The sequence below is a fragment of the Cyprinodon tularosa genome, unplaced genomic scaffold (assembly GCF_016077235.1).
Source record: "Cyprinodon tularosa strain WSP-4 unplaced genomic scaffold, ASM1607723v1 ctg246, whole genome shotgun sequence".
In the NCBI taxonomy this organism is placed as follows: domain Eukaryota; kingdom Metazoa; phylum Chordata; class Actinopteri; order Cyprinodontiformes; family Cyprinodontidae; genus Cyprinodon; species Cyprinodon tularosa.
In genome coordinates, this window is record NW_024038913.1 from 77,660 (window position 1) to 97,243 (window position 19,584).

The following is a 19,584-nucleotide window of genomic DNA, read 5'->3' on the forward strand; positions in this document are numbered from 1 at the left end:
AACAGCAAACCTTTAACCCTTTATAGGACAAGTTACCATTTTTTGAGCACTTGCATACCCCTTACAAATAGAGTCCCCCCGTCCTTCAGTGAAGTCTAGAAGCACAAGATCTATATCCAGCCATTCAGTAAAGATAAGACTGCTACATGGTTGTACTGTACATTTTATTTTGGTATTTGACCAATTAGATGAGCCCTTGAATGATAAAATACTGTGATTAAGTTTTAAAAAAGTTAACAAGTTAAGAAGAAAAAGGTAAAAAGCTTACTGAAAAGTTAAAAAGTAAAGTCAAAAAGTGAATGATCCTTGTTAACAAATATATTTAGGTTTATAAACTAGAAATTGTAAGTGCCAGTATGAGCATTAAGGCCTCTAAGGTTTTTTATAAAAAAAAAAAAAGTTTTTTTTCATAAATTTCCCATAGAAGCACATTTGTTATTATTCTTAATGTATTTGGGCAAATTGGCTTTTCTTGTTATTACATTGACATACATTTTTACCATCAAAATATCCATATTTTATGAATGTTACAAAGGTAATAAGTTCTTGTCCTGGATTCCAATAATACTATTGGCTTGAAATTTGGATTTTCACTGAGTGCTCTATAAAGGGAAACCCTTCTTAAACACTGTAAATTAATATTAAACCATATTATTGCGTGTTCTGTGTAAACTTGGATTAAAGTATGATTAATTGGCATTTTGGATATTAGGAAATGGAAAGTTAGCACATGTCCTTTAATGAGTTTATTAGTAGACCAGCCGCTGTAAGTAGGCCACATCCTGACCTGGGTGGGACAGTTTCACGCCTCAGGAAATATCTGAGTGGATAGAAGCAGACAAACAGCAGGGAGGTCAATAGCGAGGGGAACAAGTGGGTTACAGGTGATCAATACGCATTGATTTCCAGGGTCTGCAGACAGATCCCCTTTCAATTTCAGCCCCAAAGCTGCATCAATTCACATCCAACAGGTATGACCGGAAACGGGGTTTCAAACCCGACAAAATAAACTGCAGGGGAGGAGCACTTCCACTGGTTTATGTTTGATTATTCAAGACACAGAGCAGAACAACATGCTTCCACTCAGAAATGTGTTGTGAAGTCCATCCAGAGCGCACTTTCCCCCCCAAGTTCTTATTTGGTTCCTCGATTTCTTTTACCCACTTTCTACACTTTTTATTGATGAGAAACTTTGCCTGCAGGGGAGCGGTCGATCAGTTTCTTACTGAGGTCTGCTGCTGTCAAACTTCAGCTGACATGGATATGTTGCACCGACGGACGCACTGAACACTTTGGTTTTACTGGCTGCCAAAAAAAAGAAGAAAAAAACGGACCGACTGTAGTTATTTCTCTCTTCAAGTTTTTTTTTTTTCTTCTTTAAAAACTAGAACAAAAACTTTAGCAGACATGCAGAAGTTGAACTCCAGCGGGACGCACTGCAGCACGCTGCCCCGGGACGCGGAGCTTCAGCTGCGCCTGGCTGACAGCGGAGGCTCCGGGGAAGGGAGGGAGAACGGAGCTGGGATCCATTTCCTCACCCAGCCTGAAGAGCAAGGCTCGTTTTGTACTAAAAGGAAGATGCTTGTCGGTTTGGATGTTATATGTCTTTGTGTTGGTAAGCAACTTATTTTATATGTGAGGTGCTCAAACATTCCACTTAAATGATATTACCATAAAATGCATAGAGAGTAAATGTGTGTGTTTGTTTTTAAAAAGGTTTAGCCTACACGCAAATGTTTGAATTTGCTCTTTGAAAAAGAGGGGGAGTGGGAAACACAGTGTATGGAAATTTGGTAAAGTGAACACAGCAGCAAAACAGTTTTCCAGAAGTTCCAGAAGTGGAAAATGTTCCAAGAGGAAGAAAACTCACGTGGGGGGGAAAGAGGAGGGCGGGAGGGAGGGACCTGGGGGGTTTGGAAGAGGGGTGGTAGGGGGGAAGGTCCTCTGGCAGCAGAAGAGCTGTCCCGAGAATTCATCTGTTCCCATGGCAACCCTACAAAGTTCCCGGGACAAGAACGTGGGAATTGGGATGAAAACATGCTCCATGCTTGTGCTGAAAATTGCCCCTCCTCTCTGAGGTCTTTAGTCCGTCTCTCTGCAGGATTACTGAAAGTTATCCCTAAATAATTGACCATGCACCGCCTGCTTATTATTAGATAGATTAGCTTGCAGAATTACAAAAATACATTTTAATATTAACATGATAATTGGGGAACCTTTGCCAAGTACTAATTATGAGAAAAAAAGAGCCATTATGAAATGCCGATAACTACCTTGTTATTTGTTGTAAATTCTAAACGACTGAAACTTGAAACAGAAACCAAGGCCAGCTTCATGTTCAGACAGAAATGCTGTGGTAAACTGCCATAGATGTAATGCCATTCCACATGTGCTGATTTGTTCTTTTTGTATTCATAGAATGCAGCATTGTTGATGTTATGATTGGCTGGACGAACTCACACTGAGATGAAGCAAAGTTATTACAACTCCATTTACTTAACGTAGTGAGGCTGAACCTCTTAAAAACCTTGTAGAACAAACTCCTGGTGTTGTGTGACTAAGACGATATCCGTTTGGCCGGCAAACACGGGAGAGGTAGAACTCGTCAAGGCAGACCAACGAGTCTGATGCTTTTTGGCAGTTGAAATGGAGAAATAATGAGACAAACAAAACCACCGTGTGAGGCTCATAGATTTAGCGACACGTAATTCTTAACCCTAAAGGTATGCAATTAGTTTTTCATTTAGTTCACTGCTTAACAGCTGTGGTTGCTGGTTCAGTTAGTGGCTGGCCAACTGTCACCATCAGTCAGCATAGTGGAGGAAAGGTCAGTCCTACTAAAATCTGCATCGCTGCATCCCCACATTAAAGTACTGTATGGGAAATAAATACATAGTTTTACACTTGTGTTCCTACTAGTATTTAGGACTTGGGTACCCTACTAGTTTTCTGACTTGCTACAAAAATATTTGCAAATTAAAACAGATATAATTTCCAGATCTTAGCTCATAATTTCAATGCAAATCCAGTAGAGCATACATATGTACTTGCATGTTTGCTGCAGCCTTCCTCGTTCTTCATGAGCTAATATTAGTTTGCATTAGTTCCCAAAAACTTGCACTTTTGGGCCATTGATGACCTAGATCCTCACGGTTGGACTCCAGGTTCTTCCTGTGTCATCTTGCATCAAAACTCACCACATCCCCATATAACAGATGTCATCTTATGGTAGACTACAGTCCAGATCTAGAGTCTAATGATCTGTTATCTAGAACCACATCAATTGTGATCCACTATTAATCATTTTCTTAGCTTTTCTAGACTTAATGGAAAAAGAAAGCAGAGATTTATAGCTCGCAAAACCTATAAAATCATCTTAAAGGAAAATTCCGGTTTTTAACACTTTTAGCCCATTTCTGTAGTGTCCAGGATGAAATCGAGTGATCGACACCAAAATTTTGACGATTGGTCCTGTCTCTGCTCAAATCCCATTGAGTTCTGTTGGAATAGTCAATATCCCTCCGCCACCGGAAACGGAAAGGGGGCCTATTTACGCTTAGTTGTAGTCTTTTCGCAAGGCCCAAGTGTTTCTGCTTCACTCTGTGTACTCCGACGTCGAGGTGCTAACGTCTCTGTTAAACACTTTAAAAAAACTCTGAAAATGGAATACGAAAGGTGGATTCTTGAGGAGGACATATTGGACTTTGAGTTTGACGGTAGAGGATACCGTCGCCAACTAGTGGTCTGGAGTGTGCAACGCTTCAGATTCGAACGGGAAGCGGAAGTTTATAAGCGGTTGTGATGTATCGGAAAAAATAGTTCTGGGATTTACAAAATGCTATATAAAACAAGACAGGAACGGTTTTTCTTCACGAAACTTTTTTTGGAACGTCATTGAACAGCGCTGACGACCTGGTGAGTAGCATATTTTAAAAAAAGAACGTTTAAGGTTGTTTTAAGGACATTATCGGACATGCACTATGGAAGCCATTCTGAAGCAGCCAGGGGGGGATTCTGCATGAGCCAAATAGCAGAGACAGGACCAATCGTCAAAATTTTGGTGTCAATCATTCGATTTCATCCTGGACACTACAGAAAATGGGCTAAAAGTGTTAAAAACCGGAATTTTCCTTTAAGTTAGATAATGTGCTATGTATTTTATTCAGCCTGGATGATTTTCACATGTTTCTTTCTGTGCAGAGGTAAGAAAATAGGACGTTTGTTTGGAGACTTTTCAGAGCAGTAGACTAAAAAGCTTTAAAATCTAGCATAAATGTAACTTTAATCATTATGAAACGGATCAATCAGTAAATAGACACTGGTGGATTCGATGGACGAGAATACTCATACACATTGAGTACCTACCCCAAAGCACACACACGCACACACACACAGGCAGCTGAGTAACATATACAGTATTATGGCTTTATCAACTTTTACTTTTATCGCTAAAAAAGAGAAACAGTTTAATTCAATGAGATTTAAATGTCGAGAAATAAGGTAAAAATTATTAAAAGAGTTTCATTGGTACTTTATAACTAAATAGGTAGGAATTTACAATCTGAAAAAATGTAACATTGTAATATGATTGATGTTTGCAAACATCAGAATTTTTTTTGGATGATAAAAAATATTTCGATTATTGTTTTCCATTATCCATTAATGTCCTGATCACTCTCCTGAAATCTCTGGTTTGTGGTCAATGCAGTCTGCGTTATTAGCGACAGTAGGGGATAAAGAGAGTCCAATTTAGTATCCAAACATATATATAAAAAATAATAATGTGAAAGCCGAAATGCTATACTCTTGCAAATATTGCCTCAAAGCAGTCCTTCTCAGTGACGATATTGAAGACATAGATATTCTCGCTCTAAAAGTATAAATACTTATTGCTTTAAAGAATATGTATTGGAATCCATTGCACCAAGTTTTAGTTTTATTTCGTTGACTTTGCTCTTCTGCAGAAAGGCATTGTAAACCGAAAACTCTTATCGCTATAAAATGTTCAGCCTTTTGGACTTTCACACTTTTTAAAGCTATGCAGGATCATTCATTAAGCTAGAAAACATTAAAACATTTCCAGTAACTCAATTAACTTAAACACATTTTATAGATTGACAGCTCATAGACACGCCTTAAAGTTTTTATTTCTCCTAAATCTGATTTGTTTGCTAACAGCTAATGCAAGCACAACACTCAAGATTCTCTACAAAGAAAAACACATTATAAAGCAAGAGTCCTTAAATAGTCTCTAAATACATTTCATTACAGTTTACTCAATGAAATCTTTCTATAAAATGCCTTCCAGCTAGACCTGCTTATTTTGACTAAAAGTATCTTAAAATATATTTTTTTATTACAGAACATTAGACTTACGTGAAAGCATTTTTAATGCCTCAATAAAAAATTATTTTTTAAGATACTTTTAGTCAAAATAAGCAGGTCTAGCTGGAAGGCATTTTATAGAAAGATTTCATTGAGTAAACTGTAATGAAATGTATTTAGAGACTATTTAAGGACTCTTGCTTTATAATGTGTTTTTCTTTGTAGAGCCTAACTTTCATCAGATCCACATCATGACCTCTTATTGTGAAAATACAAATTTTATTTTCAAAACTAAGTGTCAATTCTCAATCTATTACACCATAACATATAATTGGTAATAATTGATATTATTAAGCCTACAATCTACCCTCTGTTTGAAACATCCTGCTCATTTTGATCCTGTTTCCCATCCTGCTTATTATCAGCAGTTGTTGAGCTTTGACTCATCTGTTGGCATTTGGAAATGAATGGTTCCTCTTATTAGAAATGAATCGGGTCCTTCAATTTTCTGCCTTTTAATCTCTGACAAAAAAAAGTAAAATCCTGCCTTAAAAACACCATCATTACATCTCCACAGACAGCTGACCTGAGGTATTATTCATGTTTTAAATAGACTCATTCATTGCTGTGAATGGGGGGAATTTTATCCTGAGGCATCATCGTAATTGTGTGATCAGCAATAGAGCGACTAAAACCTCCAAGGCTTTTGGAGTTTTTAGGTTGTGGTGATTTTTTTTATTTTTAATCTTCAGGGTTATTGACAAAATAAACAGATATTTTCCCTGATTTTATCTGATTGTTACTCAACCACAGGTCTGTCAACGATTGCTATTCTTTAATAATATGCCAAGGTATTTGGCAGGCCACAAATTTAAATAATATTTGCTTTACGAAGATGGATTGTTCTGGTTCAAGTAATTTCTTTTTTTCACTGTAAGCAGCAGGATTCAAACGGGTGAATCTAGTCAAGTGTTTGCTTGTGTGCTTAAGGGTATGTCTGCTTTCCTGTTGGGACTACAAGGTTTTGACAGAATCAGAGCTGAAAAAAAATCTGCGCGGTTGCTGGGACTAAGATTTAGGGTCCAAACTTAGATAGGTCAGGAGATTTGGGGTGTTTGCAATTTCTGAGGAGCAAACATAGACAGGCCTCCCTGTTTGTTTTGCCACTTTCTTTCAGCATTGGTGTGCTTCCCTCTGTTATCACCCTAATAAAGCCTGTTATTGACTCTCACAAGGATAATTCAAGGATAATTGGCCAATAGATGGAAAAGGCGTTAGGAAACCCCCTCTAAGCTAATACCGGACCATTTGGAATGCCTTAGGCTTGACCTTCTTCTAAAGGTTAAAAACTGTACTGTGTTCCTTTCACACAAGTTTGATAGGCACAAGAAAGCAGAACTAAACAAGGTGGTTGCAGTGGTTTACAAAATGACCAGTTTTACAGCAAAATGTGTTTCCCAGCCATACAGAAAATAAGCTGGATTTAGATGATCACTATTGTGGAAAGCAAGGTTTGAGGTTTTTGGTTTGAAACGTGAAGCAGCATGCCAAGACCAAACGACTAGTATCTGCCTCAGAGATCTGGATTCTAGCCTGGCTTGTTCTTTTCACCTTTATCAGTATTAACAGGACATTTTATTTATCCATCTCTTGGCCTCAAACACTCTTTACATTTTGCCGAGACAAAAAGTCAGGGATATGATTGTGTTCTTTTTTGTTGTTGTTGTAGCACGTGTTTTGGGTGCGTTAATCTTAGAAGGTTTTTATCCTCCTCTTTGGATAAAAAAGCTGCCGAGTGAGTAGGACGACTGGAGGCAAACGCGTCATAGCACGTTTCTGTGTGCATGCTCAGGAATATGAAATAGTTTATGTGTGTGAATTATTGTGTGTGTGTGTGTGTGTGTGTAAAAGTGTATGAGTCATATGGCTTTCAATTCCAACGCTACTACAACAGCCATGTGCTTGCTGTTTGTTGACAAATTTGCCGGTCCTGTTTTGCTATAAATGTTGGACCCTGACTCCCTGAAGTTATGGAACAAACTGCCGTCTCTCTGCAGCTGACAGATGGACAGCTATTAAAAAATATCTCGGTCAAATTATTAGTCAGTGGAAGAAGTGACTTCACTTACTGCTTCTTGTAAGAGTAATAATACATCTCCTTTCCATTTGACTGCAGGGTTTGGGTTCCTAAATTCATTAGGAGTTGTGCTCCGCAGAAAGTCTACTAACTTCATTTTACCTGTTCATCTGTTAGTTTGTTACATGACTTAAAAATGTCTCAGTTGCCTAAAGGCTGAAGGGCAAGTGAGAGCCTGAATGAGCCAACGTCCTTTGGGAAGGATGTTGAAAGATACAAGATGAAGATCTACAGTGAAGACCAAAGGTCATCCCTTGGGTACCTGTGAGATCTTATACACAGCTGCCTGTTTATAACTCTGGAAGAAATACTCATAAAACTATTCAGACTGTAGAAAGCTTCCAATGCAATTTTAATGAGACAGCTGCAATCTTCGAGATGACAGTTCCATAAGTGCCTTGGGTGGTTCATAGGTATTAGCCCTAATGAGTGAATAAAGATGTGTGCAACATCACAAATCTCAGTGCTCATTAGTAAGAATTGATCTGGAGAGGGTCTCCAGCAGATTTTCCACCTGACTTTGATTACAAACAGTAGCACTGTCTTTAAGTTTTTTAAGAAGTAATATCTCTTCCTCTTCTGTTTTTACCCTTTCAAAATACTTGAATGCACCTTGTTTGTCTTCACAGGAATTTTCTCCAAACATTTTTCTTTGATTTTAGACTTTCTTGAAGCTGCACAGCTTTGGACCTTAAATTTAAGTCCATGTTTAATGTAATACATCTAGTCTTTAAACCCTCCTTAAATGCATAGCACCATCTCACCTTATGTGCTCCTTGTCAAAAGCATCCCTTTGGATCCAAACTGCGGCCCTGTGATGTTTTAACATGAACACCTTTCTGTTCGCACCTTAATCCTCTCACCACAAAAGCACCCAAGAGAACCCCTTCAAATGTACCAAGGTGGAAACCACAGTCCCTTTGTTCCTGCTGAATCTGACAGGCAGACATGTAGGGCTCACCCTTCATACCCTTAGCACCAGAACTGGGCCCCAGGGAGCAGGGCATTGAAGTGTGGAGAAAACAGATCCGCTTTGTGTTGCACGTCTCCTCTGATCAGTGGCAACAATAAAAGATATAAAGGCCATAAATTCTCTTCTGATAGATTATTTGAAAATAACTGAAGTTAAATTCAGGTATAAGCGGTTTGTTGGTTGCATTTTTGTTTATTGATGTGGACTATAGATACCATTGTTTTTTGCTAGACTGGTGCCTGACACTGTCTCGATGTCTCTCTAGGTATTACCAAAGATATACGGTGATAAATGAAGAAGGGGTTAGTCTTGTTGGAAGTCCAGCTGCAGAAGAAGTTGATAGTATCTTAAGGTTCAGGATATGAGAATGTTGTGACTCCTCAAACCTCTTTGTTCTCTAGTGATAAATCTCTTTGTGGTGCCATTGGGGCAGACAAAATACATCAGTATGGAAAGCAGAATATGTCAGTGCAGCAGCAGTTTTAATTACTCTCTTTTCTGTCTGTCAACTGGACTGGGACACCAAAGAAGAACAGGGTTCTGGCAATTTCATAACTTCATAGTGCTTTTATGGAAGTTGAAAGACGTTTGCTCAGACTTTACATCAATTATATTACATAGAGGATCCTTACCAGATTATGTAGAGATTTCTGTGGTTTTAAAAATACCACTGCACAAACAATTGCACCACAAACCCATCTCTGCTGTTTAAGAGCGCTTTAAGGAAGATATCCAGTTTGCTCCTTGTAATGATACCTGGGACTAAAGCTTTGAATTGCAAAACTGCATGATTTCACTACCCAGCTTTCTTCTTCTTCTTTGTGTAGACCTGAAGAAATAGATTAAGCTTAAACTTTACTTTAAAAATGTCAGCACACACATGGTGGTAAAAGGCCTGCTGGACATGAACCATCTGTTAGGATGGCTGCATAGCTCAGTCCAAAGCTGCAGGCCAGATGGACCTGTGTTGACCGGTAACTAATTATATGTCCACCACTTCTGTCAAAGGTTGCAGATCCAGGCCTATTCCATCCAGTGTTATTGGGTGCAATGACACAGGTGGCCATTAGATCTAACTTCAGGGCATGCCACTATCTGTGAGGTTGCATCAGACAGAGGCAGAGTACACAGAGGTTATCTATGGGTATCTGACTGTGTAAGAGCTGCTGGAATGTATGTCCTTAGAACTAGTTCTAATTTTTATTGTTTACTCCTTTAGTGATATATCTTGGTAGATAATTTATTTACAAATGGATATATCTGTCCCTTTCAATGCCTACAGCATGTTTAGTTGTGTATTAGTCTGCGGGTTCAGGCTTATTTGTATCTAATTGTGGGTTTTAAAGTGTATATGATTCTCTGAAGGCATGTAAGGGGTATTCTCTTGTTTGAGGCGGGGTGGTGTTTACTGAGCGGGTCCCAGCAGAGCCCAGATCCCTGACCCTCACATTCCAAAACCACCACTAATCGCCTCCGTGTGCATGTTCTTCTTGGAGAAGCCCTCGTTGCATCTTTCGTTTCTCTGTCGACTGAATTTTTCATCCATTGCTGACCATATGATCAATAATCGTTCCACTGACTGCACATTTTTGCCTATTCTTACTTTGACACTTCATGACAGGGAACATCTATAATTTGCTTGCAATCTTTAATTACGTCCTTGTTATTTTCTTATTGTTGGTTGTTGTTTTTCTCTTCTCACAGTGAGCTCATTCTGGGCTGTGGTCATAGATGTGTAAATTAGAACCAGAAACGTTTCTCAGAATGAGGCATGTCCCCTCCTCTTCCCCCTTCTTTCTTTCTAACCCTTTTGACTATTATAAAGCATTCTGGCTCTGAAAGACGGGCCCAGATAGGAGCACATTTTAGCTCAGCTGCTTGAGCCGAACCACTTCTCAGCCTCCTTCTGCCTCCTTTGGTTTTCATAGTGCCTCCTGTTCTTGCTTTCTTTCAGCATGGCCGGGCCAGGTGCAGAGGTTGGCTCACAGCTGCCTGACAGATGATATGACACTCTCTAGAGGGTTTTTGTGCCTTGTTGTGAAAACAGTTAGTCTAGCTGCAAAGCACAGGGGTTGGCAGTGACACAAGGGCTTTTAACATGCAGCTACAGTATGCTTGTGCATTTGGTTTGTGTTCTTAAGTTAATAAGTTTGATTTGAATTTATGATTCACCAGATGATGAAGGTAAACTTTGTGTTTTTCCTTCCAGTGAAGCTGCAGCACTGTACGTCATTTTACTGTCTGTTTATCAATGCATATTATATGCAAGCTGCACCTAATGCAAAAACAGGAAAATAACACCAGCCTTCCTATTGGCATCCACTAGTTGATAAAACATACCTCTGTCTGCCTCAGCATTTCATACTGTAGGTCCCATTAGATAGTGAACATCGAAAATGACCCCTTAAAAACTCCATGTTCATTGTGTAACAGCGATGTGTCTGTGCCCTAATGGTGGACTTATCCATTATCTCTCTGTCAATGCAGCAACATATTGATTGATGAAAAAGGACTGGCTATATTGTAAAAGCTGATGAGGCGGCCAAAAGGGGCTGTTAATGGATTTCATGGACAAGCAAAAAGCCTCTGTCTCTGTTTCTCACAAAAACGTCTCAGTTACTTTTGGCTTATGTCAATTATGATCAAATGGTGAATGTCTTAGAGGACACAGTCTGTACTGATACATCTTAAAAACAATGATGTGACCTAGCAGTTTGTCAGTATTTATAAAATGATATAAAAAAATCCATCAGATTTGTATCCATCTTTCATTTACTATCATCTTCAAGTGAGGAATACCTTACACCATTTCTAAACTGAATATACTTTTCCAACAATTTAATGTTTTAGCTCTGGGTTTTATCTGACAAACCAACACAAGGTTGTGCATAACTGTAGAGTGGAAAGTGAACTGTACAGATCTTCAAAACACATTTTCAAAACTTTTGGAAGTGGAAAAAGCTTTTGTAAACAGAAACAAAGAGAGTATGCATCAGAGAAGAAGCTGGGAGCAGAGATCTACTCTTCAGGTTGGATAATATGCTGATAGGGTTGCCATCAGACACATCTGGTCTTTTTATGTAGAGGTGGATGGGAAGGTTAAAGAGGTTTTGTTTGCAGTCTAATAAAGGCTATGAAGAAAAAAGACACACACTCACACCTAAGGAGAATTTAGAGAAGCCAATTAACCTAACAGTCATGTTTTTGGCCGGAGTAACCAGAGAGAACCCACACATGCACAGGTAGAACATGCAAACTCCATGGAGAAAACCCCAGACCGGGAATCAAACCCAGAACTTTCTTGTCGCAAGGCAGCAGTGCTACCCAGTGCGACACTGAGCAGCTGTGCAGAAACATGACATTGAAAATAACACTGAGCACACATTCTCCATTGCAAAGCAGGGTAGTGACAGTGCCGTGCTTGTACTGTAGGATACCTTTCCTCTGCAGGGACAGGGAAGTTTGACTTTGCCAAGCATCAAAATTGAAATACCCTTTTTTACCAAATTTGTAATTATGATTTATTTCCATTTTCCTTCACTCTGACCACAAACATAAACGTGTTTTCCTCCATGGTTTTATTTTCATTGCCTTGACTGCTCCATTTTCCGGTGTCGATTTTTGCTAGAATCTTCTGTTACGTGTAAAAGGTGCTTACTTTTTATTCCCTTCTGTATGGTGGAAAAAACACTTTAAACATATAAACACAACCTTAAGGGCTGTGGTCAGCAGTGTCTCATTATTGTTAAAAGTAATTAGATTAAAAATATAATATAATCCCTATTTGATCATTTAAAAATGCAATTGTATTGCAAATGCAATGTATTCTAGAGTCCAAGTAGAGTTAATATTTGGATAAAGGTAAACTTGAATCTTGAAAATTACTATTCAGAAACACTTGCCATCCAATCCAGTTACAGAAAAAAAATCATAGAGCTAATATTGATGTGCCAAGCAAAAAAAAGAAACCTGTTCTTTTTGCTTTTTGAGGTGGTTGTACGAGGTTTAAATATGAGGTGGGTTTAAATGCATGGTAGCCTCTTTAGTTTTATTGGTCCTGTTTCCTTTCATTTTGCCGTTATGGACTATTTAACGTTGATCTGTGAAAAAACTAAATATAACTGAAAAATTTGAAAAAGCACTTGAGATATGAATCTTGTTGCAAAGCGATGGAAATGTTCTTTACCTAGTATGTAGACGAAGTGTCTGTGTGGTCTTTCTGGATAACAAAGCCTCCATGGGGGCATTATGTTATAAAAAAATCCTGCTTCATAACAATCATGTGATTTCTCTAGGCTTAGTTAAAATACTTGCACTGTATAAATTTAATGTTAAGGTTTAGTGGTTTTACCTGTTTTTTATGTAAAATCAGAGAAGTTAAACTAAAAGCTAAACATAAATGATGAAAGGATACCTGTGGGAGGTGAGTGGGTTTGTGATGTGCTCCCTGTATATACATGTTGACTGAACGATGTGAGTGAGAGATTGGGGTCAGATGAGAGGTGTCTCATATCTGTCTCCCTCTCTTTGTTGGCGTCACAGCCATCGCTATCTGTCTGCAGAGGGTTTTCCTCTCTTCTTTCCTGCTGAACTTCTTAAACATGGCTGTGTTTTCTCTCTTTGAGGGCAGCTTGACGTTAAACAGAGTTTAAACATCAAATCCGCACCGGAGCAGGACCTTGTAAAATGAATTTAGTGTGCTATATCTTAGATGCAGTCAACATTTTAAGAAGATTATTATAGTGATTACTATTTTTCTGTACAGAGAGGTTGAATGAATGTGAAAACAAAACAAAACAGAATGTGGGCTGGAAAGATTATGTCTAAACCTTATAGACATGTTTTGCAGACCATGGTTTGTGTTTTTGAGGTTTTGTATTGTGTTTCCTGGTTGTGCCTTTTGCCTTGAGTTAAAGTGTGCATCCTTTGCACTACAAAGTCACGTAGTCCGAGATTCCCTGGCAGCCGCAGTATTTTCGGCCCGGCTGTGTTCCAGCCAACAAGCAGGCCTGGGATGAGAAGGAGCTGCAGAGGTTAATGATTAGTCCTACGGTCTCACTGCATTCCACAAAGGGACAGGGGGACATGGGATAAAGAAATGTTGGATTCTGGGTAATCCTTTACAAGGTTATTGGCTTCTAGATTGAATTCACAAATGAGCCAACATTTGTATACTAAAACAGGATCTTTACTCTTGTCCCCAAAGGACTGCATAAGTTTTAACTTTCACCATCTGACTGCTGTCTGTTTTTCATAAGGCCAGGAGTTACACGGACTTTGACCTGGTTTTGATAATCAGTTACCAGGCTCCTATTTTTGGATTACACAATCACACTTTTTTTTTCTATACTATTTATTCTTTTAGCCCTTTGAAGTTCTTCATTTTTTTGTTGCCATGGTCTCTAATACCTTCTTCCTCTTTCAGATTTTCCACTTCTCCTGAACTTCCCAGTGACATACTAATTTTCTGTCTCTTTTGTCTGTCAACCCTGTTCCTTCCTTCTGCTCCTCAGGTAGATGCAGATATGCGTGGAATGTCTTTTCCCAGCTATTTGCAGATCTTGTACCAAAATGGCCGACATTTGATATCCTGGCTTACCTTGCTGACATCTATCTACTGACATGAATCAGAAAGAAGCCACCTTGTATGCTCCCAGCAGCCTCTTTGTCTCTGTTTTAAGCCTGCTGACCCCTCACTTCTATGTGTCTCTGTGATCCATGTTTAAAAATCCACATCTCAGAGAGTGATGAAGCTATCTTTTGTTTTTGTTTTTATTTCACTTAATTTCACCGATCACTCTCTTTCCTTCTCTTTTTCTTACCAGCTTCCATCCCATTTTTTGCATGTGAACTGAAGGCAGTGACTCCGTATAAGAGAGGCTTTTTCTGTGGAGATGACAGCATCACCTATCCATATTTAGAGAAGGAGGCCATCCCCGACACCCTGCTCATTGCAGGTGGCATTGCCATCACTGGTTTAACAGTAAGGCTGATGTTACCTAATTTTCTCGTATTTTTATTCACCATTGTGGCTTTAACATGCCAATTCCTCTTGTTTCTGTTCCAGATTGCTCTGGGCGAGTGCTACCGGGTGCGTTTCAGAGGTGTACACTCACGAGCTTTTGTTAGTAACCGCTACGTGTCATGCCTGTACAAGGAACTGGGAAGCTTCCTGTTTGGTTGTTGTGTGGGACAGTCTCTCACAAACATGGCCAAGCTTAGTGTAGGGCGCCTGCGACCGAACTTCCTCTCTGTGTGCAACATCACGTATGCATCCATTAAATGCACTCCTGGCAGCTACATCCCTGAGGTCAACTGTCCGCAGCCAAAACTCAAGCTAGTGGAGGAGGCAAGGTGCGTGTCTGTGTGTTCTTTATTGTTTTATTGTTTTTATTCCAAGGTGAAGTGTTTACCAAGGGTGGTTCATATACACTTCTAAGTTAGCTCAAGCAGTTAATGTTTAACATGTGGCATCTCTTATTGATCTTCTCTTTCAGGAAATCCTTTTTTTCTGGGCATGCTTCCTTTGCAATGTACACCATGCTCTATTTGGCCGTAAGTAATTTACCGTTACCCATATTTCCAAGAAATTATTCACAAATGTGACCTTCACTTTCACTTGTGAGTGCATGTGGTGCAATCACCCTGTCTGGTACTGAGATTTGTTTATTCTAAATGCTACAGCTACACCTTTCTCTTTAGTTATTAGAACCTTGAAACGCGGATCCCCTTGAGGTTAGGGAACTAAATTTTGCAAGCATTATGAACCAAGTCAATCTGGATAAACAGACACAGGGGGACATGTGCTGTTTAATACATTAACTCCTGATTGTGAAGAAGGGGATATTTGGGAGCCGCAGTTCTCTACATGCATCCTGCCTGAAATCGAAAAACAGTGAGATGGGGGGAGGGGGATGGGGGGGCTGTTTTCCACAGGGAGCATGAATAGATGAAGAGACTCCACAAACAGAGGAGGCCTTGTTTTGGTTCTCATTTAGCAGAGGGGGTGGAGGGCTGAAAAATGCCTGCTGAGAGATCGACAGGCTTCTTTCAGCAATAGACACCCTCTAAACCCCCTTCTCCAGTTCAAGCCCCCCCACCCCTCTATCTCTTCATCTCTCCCTGTGAATGCACTGTCCAGTGCTCATGGCTGCTTTGTGAGAAAGAAAAAAAATGTGTAGAGTGACAAAAGCCTGTCATTTTCCACAGGCTCTCCAGATTCCTTGTGAATGATCTATAAATAATCAATAACTAATCATTTCAGATGAACTTGGTATTTCCATGTTCACAGCTGCTACTCCATTATTTGATTAGTTCATTTTAAATCTCTGGAAAATATTATCCGTTAATTTTACTAATATTTTATGCAATGTGCTTTTTGTTTTGAGGTTATTGTGATGCAGACAAAATAAATAAGAACTTTTAGAACATTTTCTACAAATAAGAAACTGAAAAGTGTGGACTCCATTTGCATCTTGCCCAATTTAACAGTTTCAAATAATGTCAGAAATTTTCCACCACCTTAGATTTCCCCTTTAAATAAACTATCCATGTATGTAGTTTAGTTGAACGCCAAAGAGACTACCACAAAAAAATAAAAGGGGAGTTATTACGTATTCCCTTAGTCACTGACCTTTCAAGAAAGTACTGTATAGAAAAACTGTCATGTTAAAATGGGAGATTGATTTTTAAAGGAGGAGCACCCCAGAAATCCAGAGTAACTCTGGAGGAGCTGTATAGATCCAAAGCTTAAGTCAACAGAAAGCTACAAAACTGCAGCAGCCAGAAGCTTATCACTAAATTGGCAGAATAAAGATGACATATCCTTCCATCCAAACAGTACTGGGTATTAGGGTGATTGGCCCCACAGTGAAATATTGTCAAGGCAGCATCATGGTATGGGAATGTGTCCTCTTAGCAAGGAAAGGGAAGAAAATATGTAAAAGGCTGCAGTTTGTGTGAGAGTGGATAGGAAGTTCACCTCCCATCAGGGAAACAATCCTACAAGACTATATATTTAGCAGATAATTGGCAGTTATTTAGTCTCTAGGTGTCACAACACTGTTGTTAACATCCTACAAAAGCTGTAAAAGCTGAAACCATTGATTCTGGAAGGAGCACAAGTATATAAAAAATTAATTCACTCTTCTTTCCTTTAAATTTACAGTTATGCAATACTTGGTTAATTAAACAAAAATTGAACGAAAATGTATTTAATTATTGTAATGGGGCTAAAAAAAGAGAAGGAACTGGAGTGTTCAGACAGACAGCTTTGCACATTGGTCTGTTCCTTCTTAATGTTTCAGTCGTCTGCAGACGGCTCCGACCTGTAGGCACATGCCTCTAGGACTGTAGCCAGCTGCTTGTGCAAAGAGCACCAGGAGTAACACCTGATCATAGTGGAAGTAAAGAAAAACCCGATGAAGGTCCACTCTCTTAGGTATGTGGGCTCTAGAGTCTGATAAACCCAGACAGGCCTCTGATGACTTCATAAAGCTTTTCCTGCCTCTCGAAACTAATTTTAAAACTACAGTTTTCCATGTTCCCCTCAGCTTCTATGCGGTTGATGAGTATAAGGATGAAACGCAGCATCAGAACTGTTTATGGAGTCATGCCAAGATTCTGTTTCCCCCCTGGGTTTCAGACTGAGCCGAATGCTCATCTTTCACTTAAAGTACTTTGTCTCCGTTTACAGAACTTTAGTCATTAAACATAATCACAGTTTTATGTGTTTGGGACATGCATTAGTACCCAAGTATCTACATGCATATATTAATAGTATCCAGAGTGAATAATAGCAGTATTTATCTTGTTTTTTTTTCTGCAGTTCTACCTGCAGGCTAGGCTGTCATGGCGAGGAGCTCGATTATTGCGCCCACTGGTGCAGTTCCTCTTAGTGATGTTGGCCATCTACACAGGCCTGAGTCGCATCTCTGACTACCGCCACCACCCCACTGATGTCCTAACTGGCTTTATACAAGGAGGGCTCACTGCATACTGGGTGGTATGTCCAGGGTTATTTTTCCACTTACATTTCTGTCTGTTTCATGGCGAGTTGGGTTAAACAGTCTATTTCCACGTTCAAACTCTGCTCTCTAATGTGGGGTCTGTGTATATCTCCTGACATTTTATATATATATATCTGTCTGCAGGCTTTTCACATCTCATCCATGTTTAAGCCCTGCACCCGTCCAGACCTGTCTCCAACAAGCATGTCCCTGGAGAGTCCACTGTCCAGCCAGCAAACGGTTTGCTAGCAGGTGGTATCAGGAGACGGACAAAGAGAAGATGGACTGCAAAAGAAAAACAGCAGCAGATAGGGAAGGAATAAAGTTTAGGATATAAGTTGAGGGAATCATTTCGAGTCAAGGATTTGATAGATGAGTACAATCTAACGCAAGCTCATACATCCTTACGTACTGATTCATGTGCTGATGTAGATACATATAACATTATTTCAAACTCGTGAAATGCAAGGAGCACATATGGCGGTACGTAAAGCCTGCCCAGTGAAAAAAGTGAATTTTTCAGAGATTTTTATATAAATATAAAATATATCTATTTTTCAATGTCATTTTAATAAGCTGCTAATTTGTAAACTTTTTCAGTTTGATTTTATTTCCCCAAAGAGGATGGTTTTAGCATTTCTCTCAGCTTTTTGAACGCATCTAATCCCTCTTTGATCCTGGATGTTGAATGAAAAGATGCCTTCCTCTGCTATATTTATGCCTCTCTGTTCGACTGGCAAAATATCAACAAGCAGCTGTGAACTTAGACACACCACCTCAGATGGGAGGACAGCTTTGCACAAATCAGCAGAACTGGCAGAAATGACAGACAAGCGCTTGCCTAAACTTCTGACCATCTTTACCTCTGAGTGCGATGAGATGCCAGTCTCCCCATCAGACTGCCTGGCATCACCTCCACTTAACCTTTTCCGATGTGTTCTCAAAGAAAAATCCCACATTGTGCTGTAATACAATGCTATTGTTCTCTTTTGAGTAACCGAGGTGGCGACTGGAAGGAGTCTGACCTGGTTTGTCCATTTCTCTACAATGCCACTTTTCTGTACTTGCCACTTTTCTGTACAAACCACTTTTCTCAAAAGGTGGAGGCTTGACTGAAATTTTGTAACCGTGAACTTTTGCCCCCTGGACTCCAATCTCTGAGCTGCACCTTGATTATGCCACTCAGACAGGAGAATATGCTCTCCTGTACATAGTAATTAATAGCACTTGACCATGAGTAACCTTCTGAATATAAACTATGTTATATTTTTTATTACAAGTTTGAATAATCAGTGTTTATTTTTATTAACTTCAAACTCATACACTATGATTCTGTCTTAGATGCTAATTTTACAAACTGTATGTAAATAGATGTCATTTTATGAACCACACAGAATTTTAAAAGTATTAGGTCCAAGTGTTGGACAGATGTAAGATGTTTGTGTAAGTGTATGTACAGGTGCAGAGTGTCGTCCTCGTACCTGCTGTAACAACTAGACTGAGCCACAGATATTATCACAAAGCTATATGTGTTGTTCCCAGTTATTATTTGTGTATGTCTTTATCTGTGAATGCCACAAAGGCAAAAATAACCACTGTACTCAAAAAACAATAGTATAAAAAAAAAAACAAAAAAACGAACCATTAAAGTGAATGTTGAATGTTTTCAACTTTTTCAGCTGTCTGTCTGTCTATCTGTAGCCGGGTTTTCTCTCCCATGCCCATCAGTTGCATCGAGGTGCAAAGACACGGTGTCAGACAAAACACAATAGGCCAATCAAAAACATGGCAACAGAAATTAAAACTGCCCTGAAAGAAAGAAAAACAAATACCTAATGGTGTAGAAAAAACTAACAAACTATAGTAGTAACTAAATCAAAACATAGTGTTATGGATTATGTAATAATGAATTATAAATGTGAGATAAATCAGTAAAATGTTGGAAGGGTGGAAATTGTGTAGCTTTGTGAAAAGAAAAAAGACTGGAGATTATAGAGAAAGTGACAAAGAAAATATAAGGGGAAATTTATCAGGAAAAAAAAAACAATATATATATATATATATATATATATATATATATATATATATATATATATATATATATATATATATATATATATATATATATATATATATATATA

At 39.0% G+C, this 19,584-nt stretch overlaps 1 protein-coding gene across 1 annotated transcript; it reads left to right on the forward strand.

The window, feature by feature from the left end:
* The first annotated feature begins 881 nt into the window (after positions 1-881).
* ppap2d (phosphatidic acid phosphatase type 2D) lies at positions 882-19,108 on the forward strand. The gene is made up of 6 exons (XM_038287901.1): positions 882-1,615; positions 14,261-14,418; positions 14,503-14,789; positions 14,933-14,990; positions 17,263-17,439; positions 17,588-19,108. Exons 1-6 carry the CDS (start codon positions 1,408-1,410, stop codon positions 17,690-17,692), a joined length of 993 nt encoding a protein of 330 aa, XP_038143829.1. The 5' UTR covers positions 882-1,407; the 3' UTR covers positions 17,693-19,108.
* Positions 19,109-19,584: the final 476 nt, after the last annotated feature.